This window comes from Poecilia latipinna, unplaced genomic scaffold (assembly GCF_001443285.1).
Source record: "Poecilia latipinna isolate Pla-1442-1.1 unplaced genomic scaffold, P_latipinna-1.0 Scaffold2190, whole genome shotgun sequence".
Classification (NCBI taxonomy): Eukaryota; Metazoa; Chordata; class Actinopteri; order Cyprinodontiformes; family Poeciliidae; genus Poecilia; species Poecilia latipinna.
In genome coordinates this window covers 144,214-157,472 of record NW_015114806.1, presented here as the reverse complement: position 1 = coordinate 157,472, position 13,259 = coordinate 144,214, and the positions used below count along the sequence as shown (strand labels likewise).

General features: G+C 36.0%; 2 protein-coding genes across 2 annotated transcripts in view; both read right to left on the bottom strand.

The window, feature by feature from the left end:
• The window catches only part of LOC106936659 (protein-glutamine gamma-glutamyltransferase E-like), a 22,514-nt gene extending 20,683 nt beyond the window's left edge, over window positions 1–1,831 (bottom strand). The window contains exon 1 of the mRNA XM_015017794.1: window positions 1,677–1,831. Coding sequence (XP_014873280.1) covers window positions 1,677–1,713 — 37 coding nt within the window. The 5' untranslated portion in view covers window positions 1,714–1,831. The remainder of the gene's footprint in view (window positions 1–1,676) is intronic.
• Window positions 1,832–3,140: 1,309 nt separating this feature from the next.
• On the bottom strand, window positions 3,141–12,856 carry LOC106936660 (protein-glutamine gamma-glutamyltransferase E-like). The gene is made up of 15 exons (XM_015017795.1): window positions 12,371–12,856; window positions 11,075–11,245; window positions 10,666–10,920; window positions 10,354–10,472; window positions 9,999–10,127; window positions 9,430–9,610; window positions 8,602–8,737; window positions 8,279–8,388; window positions 7,766–7,881; window positions 6,636–6,762; window positions 5,919–6,088; window positions 5,067–5,241; window positions 4,288–4,448; window positions 3,567–3,700; window positions 3,141–3,472 (listed from the first exon to the last, which is right to left on the bottom strand). The coding sequence occupies exons 1-15, from the start codon at window positions 12,606–12,608 to the stop codon at window positions 3,325–3,327; spliced, it is 2,370 nt and encodes a 789-aa protein (XP_014873281.1). The 5' UTR covers window positions 12,609–12,856; the 3' UTR covers window positions 3,141–3,324.
• Between the last annotated feature and the right edge of the window lie 403 nt (window positions 12,857–13,259).

Genomic DNA, 13,259 nt, shown 5'->3' with positions numbered 1-13,259 from the left:
AATTAGTTTTTTGAGAAAAAAAAAAAATTTTTTTTTTTTTTTTTTTTTTTTTTTTTTTTTTTTGCGTACTAAAACATTGCTGCTTGTAATTTGTGTATTTTCCAGGCACATATTGCCATTTTATACCACTATGTTGTTTTAAAAATGCTGTTTATATAAAACATAACTTAATAGAAACTTGACTTTTCAATCTGACTCCTGGAAATTGGGCCTCTGTCTCTTTAAGAAGCTCATGCTCTTCCTGATACTCTGACTTCATGAGTTTGCAGTCGTTCTTCGGACTGTTGGACTCTACCAGGTGTTTGCTAATTGCTGCTGCCACTAGTCTGAAGGAACTGAGTCTGAAAGAAGCTCTGTGAGGAGACTGCAGCTCCAACGAAGAGCTTTGTGGATTCAAAATTTGACATTTCTTCAATAGTAGAAAACAGAAAATAGTATATAAGAGTAGAAAACATTCAGGATCGTTGTAAATTTTCCAATAAGTTACCATTTTTATCATTTCACTCCGTGTTTGTCAGGAGAAAGCCTCAGTTTAGATTTATTGTGCTGAAGTATTAACAGTCGGTATCTGGAAATGACAGATGCAGTCATATTAATCTTTTCTTTAATCATGCCCTGACTAAAAACCTTCAGATTAAACCAGGGCGTACTTTCTTTGAACAATGACTTTAGCTTACAGTAGTATTTATTCAGAAAGCACAGATTGTGTTATTTTCTGTTTCCATAGAAACCTCAGCAAATCACCTGGCTCAGCTCCTGGGTGTGTACTGTAATTATTGGCATCTGTATGTGGGAAGGGCAAAAACACAGGTCTTTGTGTAGCAGTCATTTGTCACCACAGTTATTTGTGAAGGAAACTTACACAATTAAACACAAACAAGCCTGGAAAAATTTCTGCAGTCGATAGAAAATAATTCTGGAAGTTTTACGTCTCAGGTTTGTCTCTAAATTTAATCTTTTGAGAAGGAAACATTTTCAGTAAGTTTAAGAAAGATCCTAACGTTAAAAAATAAAGACGACATAAAGATCATTGACACAGATGAAAGAAGAAGTAAACTGTCAAAAAAAAACAGTTCAAGACTTTCATAATGTAACTCTTGCTAAGTTTGGGTATTTGTGATGCTTATCTTTGTCAGTCACCAGTTTTCAGGGTTTCAAGTTTTGGAAAACTCTTTTGTGAACAAAAATCTGAGAAAAGTGTGAGCTACTAAATGAAATAAATAAATAAATAAATAAATAAATATGTAAGTAAAAAGCAGCAAATGAAAAATGTACCATTATTTACAAAAGCAAAGCACTGATTGTAAAGTTCATAATTTCCTGCTTCAGAGCTGCTGGGTTGTCATCATGTTGGCACAAACAGCATCGATTTTAACAGATTGATTCTTATTACATGTAAATTAATTAAAGTTTTAAGCAGATGATTTTGGTTTCCTCCTTCAGGCTGAGAACCCACTGAGACAAGTTTGGTTAGGAACAGCGATCGCTGCAAAACAGCTTTCTGGAAACAACGTGATCCAAAAACATTTATTTTTTATTAGTGCGTCAGATTCAAATTTAGCACACTATAAGACATTTCTGTTGTATCTGCAGTTACAGGCAGTCATTCACACAGAGCGCAGTCAAACGGCTGAAAGACAAAAGAAGATCAACGATAAAGTTCTTATAGCGCATACCTGAGTTTGGATAGCTGTATTTCCAGTCAAACTTCATTTTCTCTCTTTGCAGAATTTTCTCTGTTGTAATGAAGAAACGGCTGAATTTGCTGTAGCAGGAACACAACTGCAAGTGACGTGATGCACAGGTGCATTTAGAAGTCCTTGTTACACCCAGCCACTTTTAGTTTCCTGAGTGATTGTGCAACCTCATTACAAATTCTCTGAGTCTGCCAAGCAAAACAAATCAGTGACGTTCGTTTTACAGTTCTCTCCGGGGTTGAGTCAGAACGTTTATAAAATAACACTAATACATCTGTAGTGTCACTAGAACAGAAAAAAGATAAATGATAAGATTTAAAGACCGTACCTGCGTTCAGATCGCTGAACTTAGTCAAGTGTAAATGTGTGAAACTTTCCCTCTTACATTAAAAAACACTTAAATTTGTTCCAACAGACAAACATCTGCAACCTGAGTGACAGACAGGCGGTTTTCATAAACCTGGAGTGCGTGTCGCAGCCTCATTAAAATGTCTGAAAACACACCAAGTAAGACAATACTGACGTGTGTCTGAAGGGTTACTCTCCCATGAGTCAGAACGTTTTTTATTTATTACACTGATGGGAGTTGTCACTGCTTTGATCACCACTGAAAAGCAACATGTACAGATTTACATATTTCTGTTTTATGACTTTTTATTAGACTTCTATGACTGCACTGAACGTCACAAAAAAATAGAAAATAAAACCTATTTTCAGTGATTGTTTGTATCTGAAGAAATCTGACGAAGAATAAAAATCCAACTCTAAGGTTTCCAACTTTCACGTTAGAATCAAGTTACGACGTATTTGGTTCTGACAAAAGTTTTTAATTTTGTTGCTCTATTTCCAAAAACTTGTGATTCCTTTAAACTTATCTTTGGATTACAAAAGCTCAATACTTTGTTATTTATTTTAAAAAGTGAAACCCGAATATAAGATAGATTAATTACACATTGAGGGAAATATTTCAATGTTTTTTAACTCCTACCAACAATCAGTAAAGGCGTGGACTAAAACATTTTTGAAGTCTTTGTAATTGATTTTAAAAGTTGTAGAAACAGTTTTATCATATTTGTCAGTTTTATTCCCAAAGCAGATTGTAACAGTCTGAAGTCATATTTGATAAAGTCAAACTTTACAAACTTAATACACACAATAATAAACTGAACCAAACGAATCTGCTTGATTCCAATTCCAAGAGACAAAAGGTTAAGAGACAACTAAAATGTGGCGTGATTTACTTTGGTAACTAATACCAAACTTCAACAGTAAAAAAAAGCCAGATTTGTGCAAACTTTAAGCATTAAATCAGACTGGTTTAAGAATAAATTGGTCTGGAGAAAAACAACAGTGAAAGCAGGACCTGTCTTCTTATGACTGTTATAAGTTTAAAACAATAATACAACAGAAAGTCATGATTAGATTAAATTCCCAGCACCTGAGTGTCATCTTGCTACAAGTTTTTCATTGTTCCCCTTAGAAATCCAAGTTTTAAATTTAAAAATAAAGAAACAACCTAAAACAAATTATTGAAACAATATTCTCTGATTTCATTGATCCCACTACTTCAAAACAATTCATAAAGCCTTTAGCAGAAACAAATGCATCACATATTTCTTTCTGGAGTTTAAGGTCTGACATTAATGACGCAGCTGGTCTTGATGTCTCTGAAAGCGGCGCAGTCAAAGTCGGCCAGTAGAGTCCTCTCCCCGCTCCTGTAGGGAACGATGCTTAATTCCACACACATTTTCTTATTTGGCATCAGATCTTCAAGTCTGTGGGCGACACAAAAACACAAGAGTCAGGTTTCTCCTTGAAGCTTGTCCACTTTTCAACACCTGTCCTGCAGGTAAACAAGGACAAACATACTTGACTGTTTGCTCCCAATCAATAAGTCCAGTTCCAGAGAGAGTCAGAGAGCAATCTGTCAGCGTCTCGCTGATCGGATTCATGAACGTCACCAAGACACTCAATATCTGATTCACTCTGGCTTCATCAGACACCTGAAACAAAAACACAAAATTTCAGACACAGAAAACGTTTTTATACAATAGAAGGAAGTGAAGATACAAATGAAATAAATGAGTTAAAAAGTTAGAAAATTTTAGGCAGATGTGGAGAGAGTAGCCAAAAAAAGTATTTGATACACAGTCAAGTACTGAGTAACTGATCAAATTATCAATCATTTAATATTTACAAATTACATCATCAGACGGATCATAATATAAAGTTATGGGAAAATGTTGGTATTTTAGAGATCAAAATGAAAATAATTCACATAAATAATGTTAAATCAGGAAAAGTAATCATTTTAATGCAAAACTTATGAAACTTTAACAGAAAGTGCAGGTGTGTGTTTGTGTCTGGTTAATTCTGGGTTAAAACATGTTTGATTTTCATTCAGTGGGCAGAAAATCCAGAAATTTTACTCAAGTAAGAATAGAAATACCTCATAATAAAATGGCTCAAGTAAAAGTAAAAAGTACAGAGGAGTACTTTTTTTCCCAAAATATTACTCAAATAAATGTAGCTAGTTTTACCCAACTCTGAATTTAGGTAAGAGGAGAGTTAAACAGCAAAGGAATCTCACAGTGATGGTGATTGGAGGGTCTTTCAGCACAACGCGGTTTGCTGCCAGGAATGTCTCATCGTTCTGGAGGTCAGTGATCATGGCTGAAATGTTCATGGTCTGGCAGTCTACCATGTATTTACTGTAGGTGATGTACGGGATCTGGATGGGGATGGTCAGATCTGAAAGATAAAAGATCAAATTTAAAGATTTCCACAGACTTCATGGTGTTTTCACACCTGATAGTCAGGTAAACTTGGTTCAATTAGAGACCAAAGTTGCAACATTTGTTACATTTTCAGCTGTTGGGGTTTGATTCCACACTGCATTGTGTCCAACAATCAAAACTAATTAAAAAACTTATTCCCCTCCTCACCTGTGGGGGCGCTACACCAAGAACAACTGAAGGAAACAACACAAAAACCTGAGCACAATTTGAAAACAAAAACAGAGTAGCATCTGACTTCAGCAACTGTAGGGTTTCTCTTTCATTTTTCATAAAACACCAGAAGCCATTTCTCCCGCTAGTGCTAAGCTAGCACATTTGTTTTGGATGAATTTACCCAGAATGCCCTGCGCTGTAGCCCACTTCCTGCTTCTGAAGCGGCTTCCGGTCCGCTACAATTTGAACCACAATGTAGTTCACTCCAGTCGAACCCAGACTGAGGTTTGTCGGTGGACCAGAGTTAAATTTTTTAGCTCGCATCAGAATTAGACTTCACATTCACTCCTCCCCGAACGAGCCGGACTTATTACCGGACTCATTTCTATTAGAGCTTAGTTACAGTGGACTAAATCACCTTTTCCAGGCAGCAGTTGTTTCTGGACGACCTCATTCTGGATGTTTCCTTTGGGTTGGCCGGTGTACGTCAGGGCCTGGACGTTGATGTTGACAGACAGCATCCTGGCAGCGCTGCCTTCACTTCTCAGCACCAGGTTCTTCTTCACATCCTGACCCTTTACTGGTGCGGACTCCTGCATTAGTTAAATTCAAAGAAAGAAGACAGACCAAGAACATGTGTTTATTGTTTATTCTGGGTTTTACTTTCCACATTTGGGCCAGATGATTCTTATCACATGTTGCTGGTCAAAACAACCTTAGGTGACATCTATGGAGCTAAATTAGGGCCAGAAAGTTTGTTCAAAAGAAAAAATTATTTGAAACAAAAAAAAGTTTAAAACTGGAAAAAAAAGTTTGAAACTGAAAAATTATTTTTGAAACTGGGACAAAAACGGTTTGAAACCGAAAAAAAAGTGAAAATAAAGATTTCAAACTGAAAAACAATGTTTTGAAACCAAAGGAAAAAAAACCTGTGAAACTGAAAAATATGTTCAAAAATACTTTTCAGATTTAAGATCTTTCTTTCTTTCTTTCTTTTTCTTTTTTTTTCTTCTTTTAAACAAACTTTATGGCTCCAATTTAGCTCCAAAACCTTCTGTGGGAGTCACATGACCACATTGGATAAACTTTCAATAGAATATTGTGGAATATAAAACAATATGTTTAGACTTTTCCTTGCATCTTTGGAAAACGTATGGTAATTTTATTCATGTATATTGCTGTAACTGCATGATGAAGCAAAGTCTGAGTTAATTTAAACTGGAACTGAAACGCTGAGCAGTAAACACGCTAACAGAGGCTAATGACATACCTCTTCAAATTTAACAATCAGCTGCGGAGTTGCGTGGCCATTCTCTGTGTCTGTGGTGTTGTTTATGACCAGTGCTTCAGGTTCGACAGCTATTGGACACACTGCAATTCTTGAATCATTGTCCAGTCTGGTCAGGGCGTATCTGAAAACGTCCCTTTCCCGCGCCGATCCTGTAATCCAGAGAGGAAACACAATGGAGTCACATTATTCAACATTTACCTGCAAAAGAAAGTATTCTAGTTCGTCATCTTTGATTAAAGTATATTTACTCATGTCTGCACAATTGAAACTGCAGTATAATTAGTATTTTATGCTTATGAATCCAAATTATTATACTACATATGTATACTTCTACGCTACCACACCTTTTTCAAAATGGCTGCTTGACATTTTGAAAATGTGAAAATCTATTGATGCTGGAAAAATGTAAAATAACATGTTGAACACATTGATTCACAAAAAGAAGGAAGTAAATTCTGAGAGGTAGTTTTGGCCCTGTTTTTCCATGTGAAGCAGCATTTAGTTTATATTATTCAATACTATTTTAAATATTTGTATATTATCATTCTAGCCTGGTGCTCTTGGAGGCCCCCTGGTGGTGTGGGGGTCCACACAGATGCCTAAATGCACCTGTTGGTGAATTAAAACAACACGGCGAATAAAGAGCTCCACAGTAATGCATTGAAAGGATTGTGTCTGGTGTGTCTGTCTGCTCACCTTCTGTGTATTTATAGGCACTCGTGATGTCCATCCGGCGGTTGGAACCAACAGCCTTGGTGGAGATGTACTGTCCAACACTCCTGGTGTCAGACTTCATCTGCACCTTGGATCCATCTCTTTTGATCTGGAATCACAGGAAAACATCTGTGTAAAACACAAGACTTCAGCAAGGTCAGCAGTTTGATGTCAGATATTATCAGTGTGTTTCTTTACATTCGTCTTGTAGAAATATAACAATAAAGTTTAATGACAGGATGAAGACTACTGTATGGACACATTGCAAAGATCCTGACCCCCTTCTCCCTGCTGGAGGGCAAGAAATGTTTTTGCTATCAAGTTGGCAACATAACGCAGTAAATCTTAAATATATGAGTGATATATAAAACAAAAAAGGATGCTGTGCTTCACTACCAATTGTCAACAGTATGACAACTAGATAAGGTTAAGAAAAAGTTTTACTAAAAAATTGGGAGAGAGAGAGAAGTAGGTCAGCTATGCTAGCTTGACTTTGAAAACCGTAACATGTAGATGTGCTGTGGAATTTGGCGTTTCGGTTCAACTATAAAAAAATAAATAAAAGGTGACCTACACACCAACTCTGACAGATCATCAGCTGAGCAGGTGTTTAAATTTGCTAAAGTGATAGATTAGCTAATCTACCACAGCGATCACTTATTCCAAAGATAAAAATCAAGTCTGAAAATTTTAATCTGTAACGGACTGTTTGGTCTGTTTTTGTGTTGAAAATGTCTGAGTGTTTTTTTGTTGTTTGTTTTTCTTGGTGTTGAATCCTGACACATTTGTGGTGTTGTTCTCAGCCAGTTGCCGTGGCAACAAGCAACGAGCAGGTAGCAAATCCGACACCAAAGAGCAAGAAAATAGAAGAATACGAGCGTTTCTGAGTAGTTCAACAGTTTGTCTGTGTTATTTCTCCCTCTGCTGTGGCGCACCGCGCTAAATTAATCATACCCACATCTCCAGGTTTCATAATGTTGTAGTCTTTTTGCCCTCCAGCCTTGTGCACAATTTTCAGAAGTAAACAATGCAACATGTCTATAAATTCCATCCAGTTTTTCATTTTTATCCCTAAATGTGAGTCTGACAATGTAATGGCTTTGCCTACTGACCAGCCAGGTAACACGGTCAGCATTGACCTCAGCGAAGACAAATGGTACATCATATTTCAGGTCAACGTCCCCGTTCAAGATGGCCGCTACTGGAGCTGGACCACAGCAGAACACACCTGCAAGACAAATGGCAGTTTAACATCCCGGTGTTACACCACATTCTGTGACCGCTGGGTGTTAGGACCATCGGAGGCTCTGGAAAAATAAAGAAAGAGCCAAACAAAGAATAAAAAACTCACTCTAGTAAAATCCTAAACTCTACTGCTGAAGTATTTCTTATTTTTCTGACAATGTGGTGACAGTATTTGACATTTCCATAATAGTCATTATATAAGTGGTGAAATGTTACTTTAAATTTTTTGTTTGTTTTTTTCTTTATTTTTCCTCTTGCGTCTGATTTCTATACATTTTAACAGCACTTTTACTTTACTTTGAACAGAGATAGATTGAGATCAATAAATATCAAATAAATTCTGTAAATACAACTCAAATTTAAAACCCACGGTTCGGTACCTTCACTCTTTTCCTGCGGCGTTCCATCCAGAACCTGCCAGCCGTCATATCGCCCGTCCTCTCCCAGATCCGGTCGTCTCATCCACCCCTCTACCCAGACATGGAAGTTCCTTTAAATACAACCCAACGGGGAAATGCATGAGTGTCCTGATGGTACAATGAGTGAAAAAATGAATCTATTGACATTGCACAAGTCAGCAAAACTGAAACTGTGAAATTAATATTTCTGACAGTTAGTCACACAATGTCTTTTGATTCCTGTGCTTTGAAGATTAAATCTAAGGATAATGTGCATCTCAGAAGGAGAAATTAGTGTATTTTACCAGACGCTGTCATTGGACTTTTTCGGTCTGACACCAAATTCTCCGTAGTAGGTGTCGATGGTCAAGTTTGCGTTGGAGTCATGAGCGGACTCGAAGTTAGTGACAACACGGCAGGGGATTCCCAACAGGCGCATCACTGGAACCAAATACAGCATGATTTGGGTTAATTATCATATAAACTCTTTAGTGTAATAATTCTCCTTAGTGCTTATTTTAGCACTTTAAGATCATCATCTTTGTAAACCTAAAATCTGTTACATTCATTTCATTAAACATTCATTTGTCTGCTTGATATTTAATAAAAGTGGTCACATTTTTATCAGCTGAATAAATACAAATGTAGATTTCAGGCTGTTTCAAGCATTTGGCATGATGAGGTGAGTGAATGTTCACAAATTCAGTCGAATGAACACAGAAAAATTTGATTAAATAAACATCATGTGGTAAAAGTAGAAGGCAGAAAGAAAAGGCCAAAAATGTTTCCCATGAAAACATAAAATAAAAAATAACTCATAATAGCCATAATTTTAAAAAAAAAAGTCTATTTTTGCTCATCATGATGCTGGGAAATGAGAAACATCGTCCACCAACATCACATCCCTGCTAAATCTTTACTTCTTAATTTGAACCTGAACACCTAACCTTAAAACCAGATTTTCATTTCTTTTTTAAATTTTAAACAGGTTTCAAAAACAAAAACAAAACCAGTAGAACAAGTGACAACATGTGCATTCATACCCAAGAGCAAAGTAATTAGCTTACCACTGCTTTTCTGTTTGAACTGTAAACACACTGAAAAGCTTTGAAGGAAGATCTGGATGATCTCACCTGAACACAGGACGCCGGCGAACACCCAGCACTGTCCGTAGTTGACAGCTTTGCAGAAGGAGGCGTACCACTGCTTCAGGATGGCGTAGCTGCCACTCCAGTGGGTCGGTGGGAAGCCATATTTAAAATCGCCTGACCAGTTTCCCCGCAGGACGCCATCGTTCATTTGATCTTTGTTAACCTGAAGGGAACAATAAAAAATAAAGAGCAAAGTTAATATTTTGACAAGGCAGAGCTCATTTATATGTTTCCAACTTAATTAGTTTAGAAGTTTTTAGTTATGTTATTATTCTAAATGAGAAAACACAAATTTTATTTTTATTTTTTATCATAAACATTACATTAAATGTGGCCATTATGTTGAGTTCTGTCAATTTACTTTTTCTTAGAACCAAAATCTGAGATTAATTTTTATATTTGAAATTGTTTAGATCACTTTGGTAACTTTTAGACCTGACAGTAATCCCACATTCACCAATATATTGTGGCTAAAATCTATCTGTAAACGAAAGTGAATGTTTTCTTAGTTTACACAAAATTTAATATGAAATATATAGAGCAGTTCCTACCATGTTGGTCATGACACGGCTGACGTAGATGGGGTTACAGCGAGCAGAAACGTCGTCAGCCGGATCCCGCTTGTGTTTCCTGCTGAGGTCGAGTAACTTCAGGCATATCTTCACCATGTCCTCTTCAAACTGAAAGGAAAGAAAAATATTCATAAACAGCATCTTATGCAGCAAAATTTATTAAAAATTCAAGTATTTGCACCAAAGCAAATACTTGAGTGTATTAAACTAATATAAAATTTATTCTAGGACACACATTTTTCTTTTTTTCAAGAGAAAACAAACAGTTTTGGTGTTTTTTCAAAATAATAGTACACCAAGCATTCCTCATGTTTCTATTTTCGGTGTGTTCTACCTGTCCAAAGTCCCAGGAAAGTCCATTAATGTGATGATCAGAACCTGTGTAGATTATTCCATGTTGGTTCAAAACGTATTCTTGTCTCTCCGCCTCGTTAGGAAGAAACACCCAGTCATCTACACAAAGAGAAAATTATATATATGAAGCTTCCATCAACATGAAGGATTTTGTTTAAGTGGGGTCGTGTGTGGTTGCTACGCGCAGTCAGTGTCTTTTCAATGATTAAAATATGTAGAAATTGTCCACCATTTTGATAGGAATGAGCAATCATTTTGGTTTTTGTTGATGAGTAAACAGAAAATGTCCTACCAGAACACCAAGGATTGAAGAGCACAAAGAGTTGTGCCAACTCCTTTTCTTCAGCTTTAAGTCCTGCAGAAAGTTTGTACTCCCCGACCGGAGCGTCAGCGGGCGGCGTTATCGTTAGAGCCAACGTTCCTGTTTCAGGAAGGCTGTTTTCCTGAAGCTCTGCTCTCCAGACTGCTTTAGCACGTGATGAACGTTTCACTTTGTCTGGAAAACCAAAAGATGACATCGTCCCTTGCTCCTGAGATGGATGTTTTCCTGCGAAATAAAACACAATTCACATTGTACTTATTGATGCTAAACAAGTGAGCAATGCCTTTGACAACTTAACAGTCAAATAAATTATTCATTTTAAACAGAGAATTGATAAGAAAAAAAAAACATTTCATATAAATAATAAAAAAGAACAAACCAGTCACAACTTTCATGGTGAGCTGATCAGAGTCAGGGTTGAAAGGTTTAGTCATTTTCAGGGTTATGTTGAACGGCTGGCCTCTCCTCACAATCAGCTGGTTCACTGAGATGGAGCTGGTGTGGTGGGCCTTGTTGTTGGTCGCACAGTTCAGGTCCACTTCCTGAAAAGCTGAAGGGAAAATGGAAACGTTAAAAAAATTTAAAAATGTAATTTCGCTGATAAAAGGTGTAAAAAAGTGTAAAAATTTGATGTAAACTTTTATGGAAGTATTTATTAAGACATTTATTTTCAACTTGATGCTGCAAGAAAACTATTTTTTTCATAGGAATAATAGAAATGCATTTCTTTTGCAGATTACAGACAGATACAGTTTAAAAAAAGAGTGTTGGGTTTTTATTGTTTAGGTGAAATATGTAAAGTAATTTGTCTGAGAAAACAAAAAATACTTAGTTTCTCTTGCATCGAATGTAATTGAATGTTTTGGTGAGTTTTGACAAGAAGTGTCCTTTTCTTTCTAAGTCACAATTAAAATCTTAAAATCAGCGTTCAGTTATTCTTTTTTGCTAACTTTCTAATATATTTTTAATTACTGATGTGATCTGCTGTCGAAATGTGATTGAACACCGATTCCCTTTATCTGCTAATTATGAATGACCACAAGTCACATCAGCAGATAAAAATACTCAGATAAAACTGACTTACTACTGGGCTAAGGTCGATATCAGGGTTGAAACAATTAGTCACATTAATCATGATGAATTTGTTATTTAAAAAAAATGTTCAGAGCAATAATTAAGCCAAAACTGTACAAAAATATATATTTGCACTTACCTTTGTGTATAATCAAGTCACAGTTATAGATTCACATTTTTCTAATTATGTAAAAACAATCACCTATTGCTTTCCAATAATTTAACTCTTAATCCAAAATATTGTCAAAGATCAGCGCTAGACTGTGTCTAATTTAAAGTTGAGCATCTATGTTTATGCTATGACCAATCGTTCACTAAAGGAATGGTGTTATTGCATTTTAGGCAATAACATGTTTATTTTCTTACATAAAAAAGGAATTTCATTACTTGTTTATTTGCATCTTTTTACTGTATTTTTTAATTCAAAAAATAAAAATTAAATGTTAAAAATGAATATGCCAGTTTCATTGATAGTTTAATTGATGGCTGAAATAATCACAGTTTAAGCCTCAGTCTAAAACTTATTAAAGCTTTTCATTTAACTGCATTCAATAATAATACAGTCTAGTTTCTATAAACATTGATGTTTTTTATACTGTACCTGAATGCCAGTGATTTTTGAACCGGTTTTTGAGCAAGTTGAACCCATTAATGGTGCTGCACCCATTAATGGTGCTGCACCCATCGGTGCTGGACCCATTAATGGTGCTGGACCCATTAATGGTGCTGGACCCATTAATGGTGCTGGACCCATTAATGGTGCTGAACCAATTGGACCACCGGAAGCCGTTGGTGTCGCTGAAGCTGCCTGAGCTGCTGAAGTCGTTGGAGTGGAACATCGTTGTTTCCCTGCTCAGCTTTTCCACTTGAGACGATGAAACGGTTGAAGGCTTTCAGTCTGGAACTGAACTGGGAGCCGACTCTCCGCTGGCCGCTTTTAAAGGTCATCGTCACACCCAACATTTACCGAATGGGAGGAATCCATACTGGGAACAAAATTTTAAATTCCAAAGAAAGTGCACCAGGTGTCATGAGTAACAGATTTTGCAAATGATGAGGTTTCTGAAAGGGTGTGACTCAAAGTTGCAAAACATTTTCAAGATAAATTTTGTAATTTTACTACATAGTTTTCAAATTTGAATTTTTTTAAGCTAACAAGTAATTCATGTTTTGGTCATTTTTAAAAATATTCAACAATATTTTTCAGATTTTTTAAATATGACAAAAGAGCAACTTATAGAAAACCATTTAATTAAGGATTCACATTTATCTAAGACTGTAATTTAATCATAAAAAATATATACTTGTATAGTTTTTCAAACTTTATCTTGATTTAAGGAACATGACAGCTCTCCTCTCAGAAAGAACAGAAAAAAAGAAAGAAGTGGCTTTAGGGACCACTATGGTAGAAAACCTCTTTATTGGTCAAAAATACTTTACAGTTTATGTTGAATTGATAATTGTATCAATTTAAACATTTTGGAACAAAA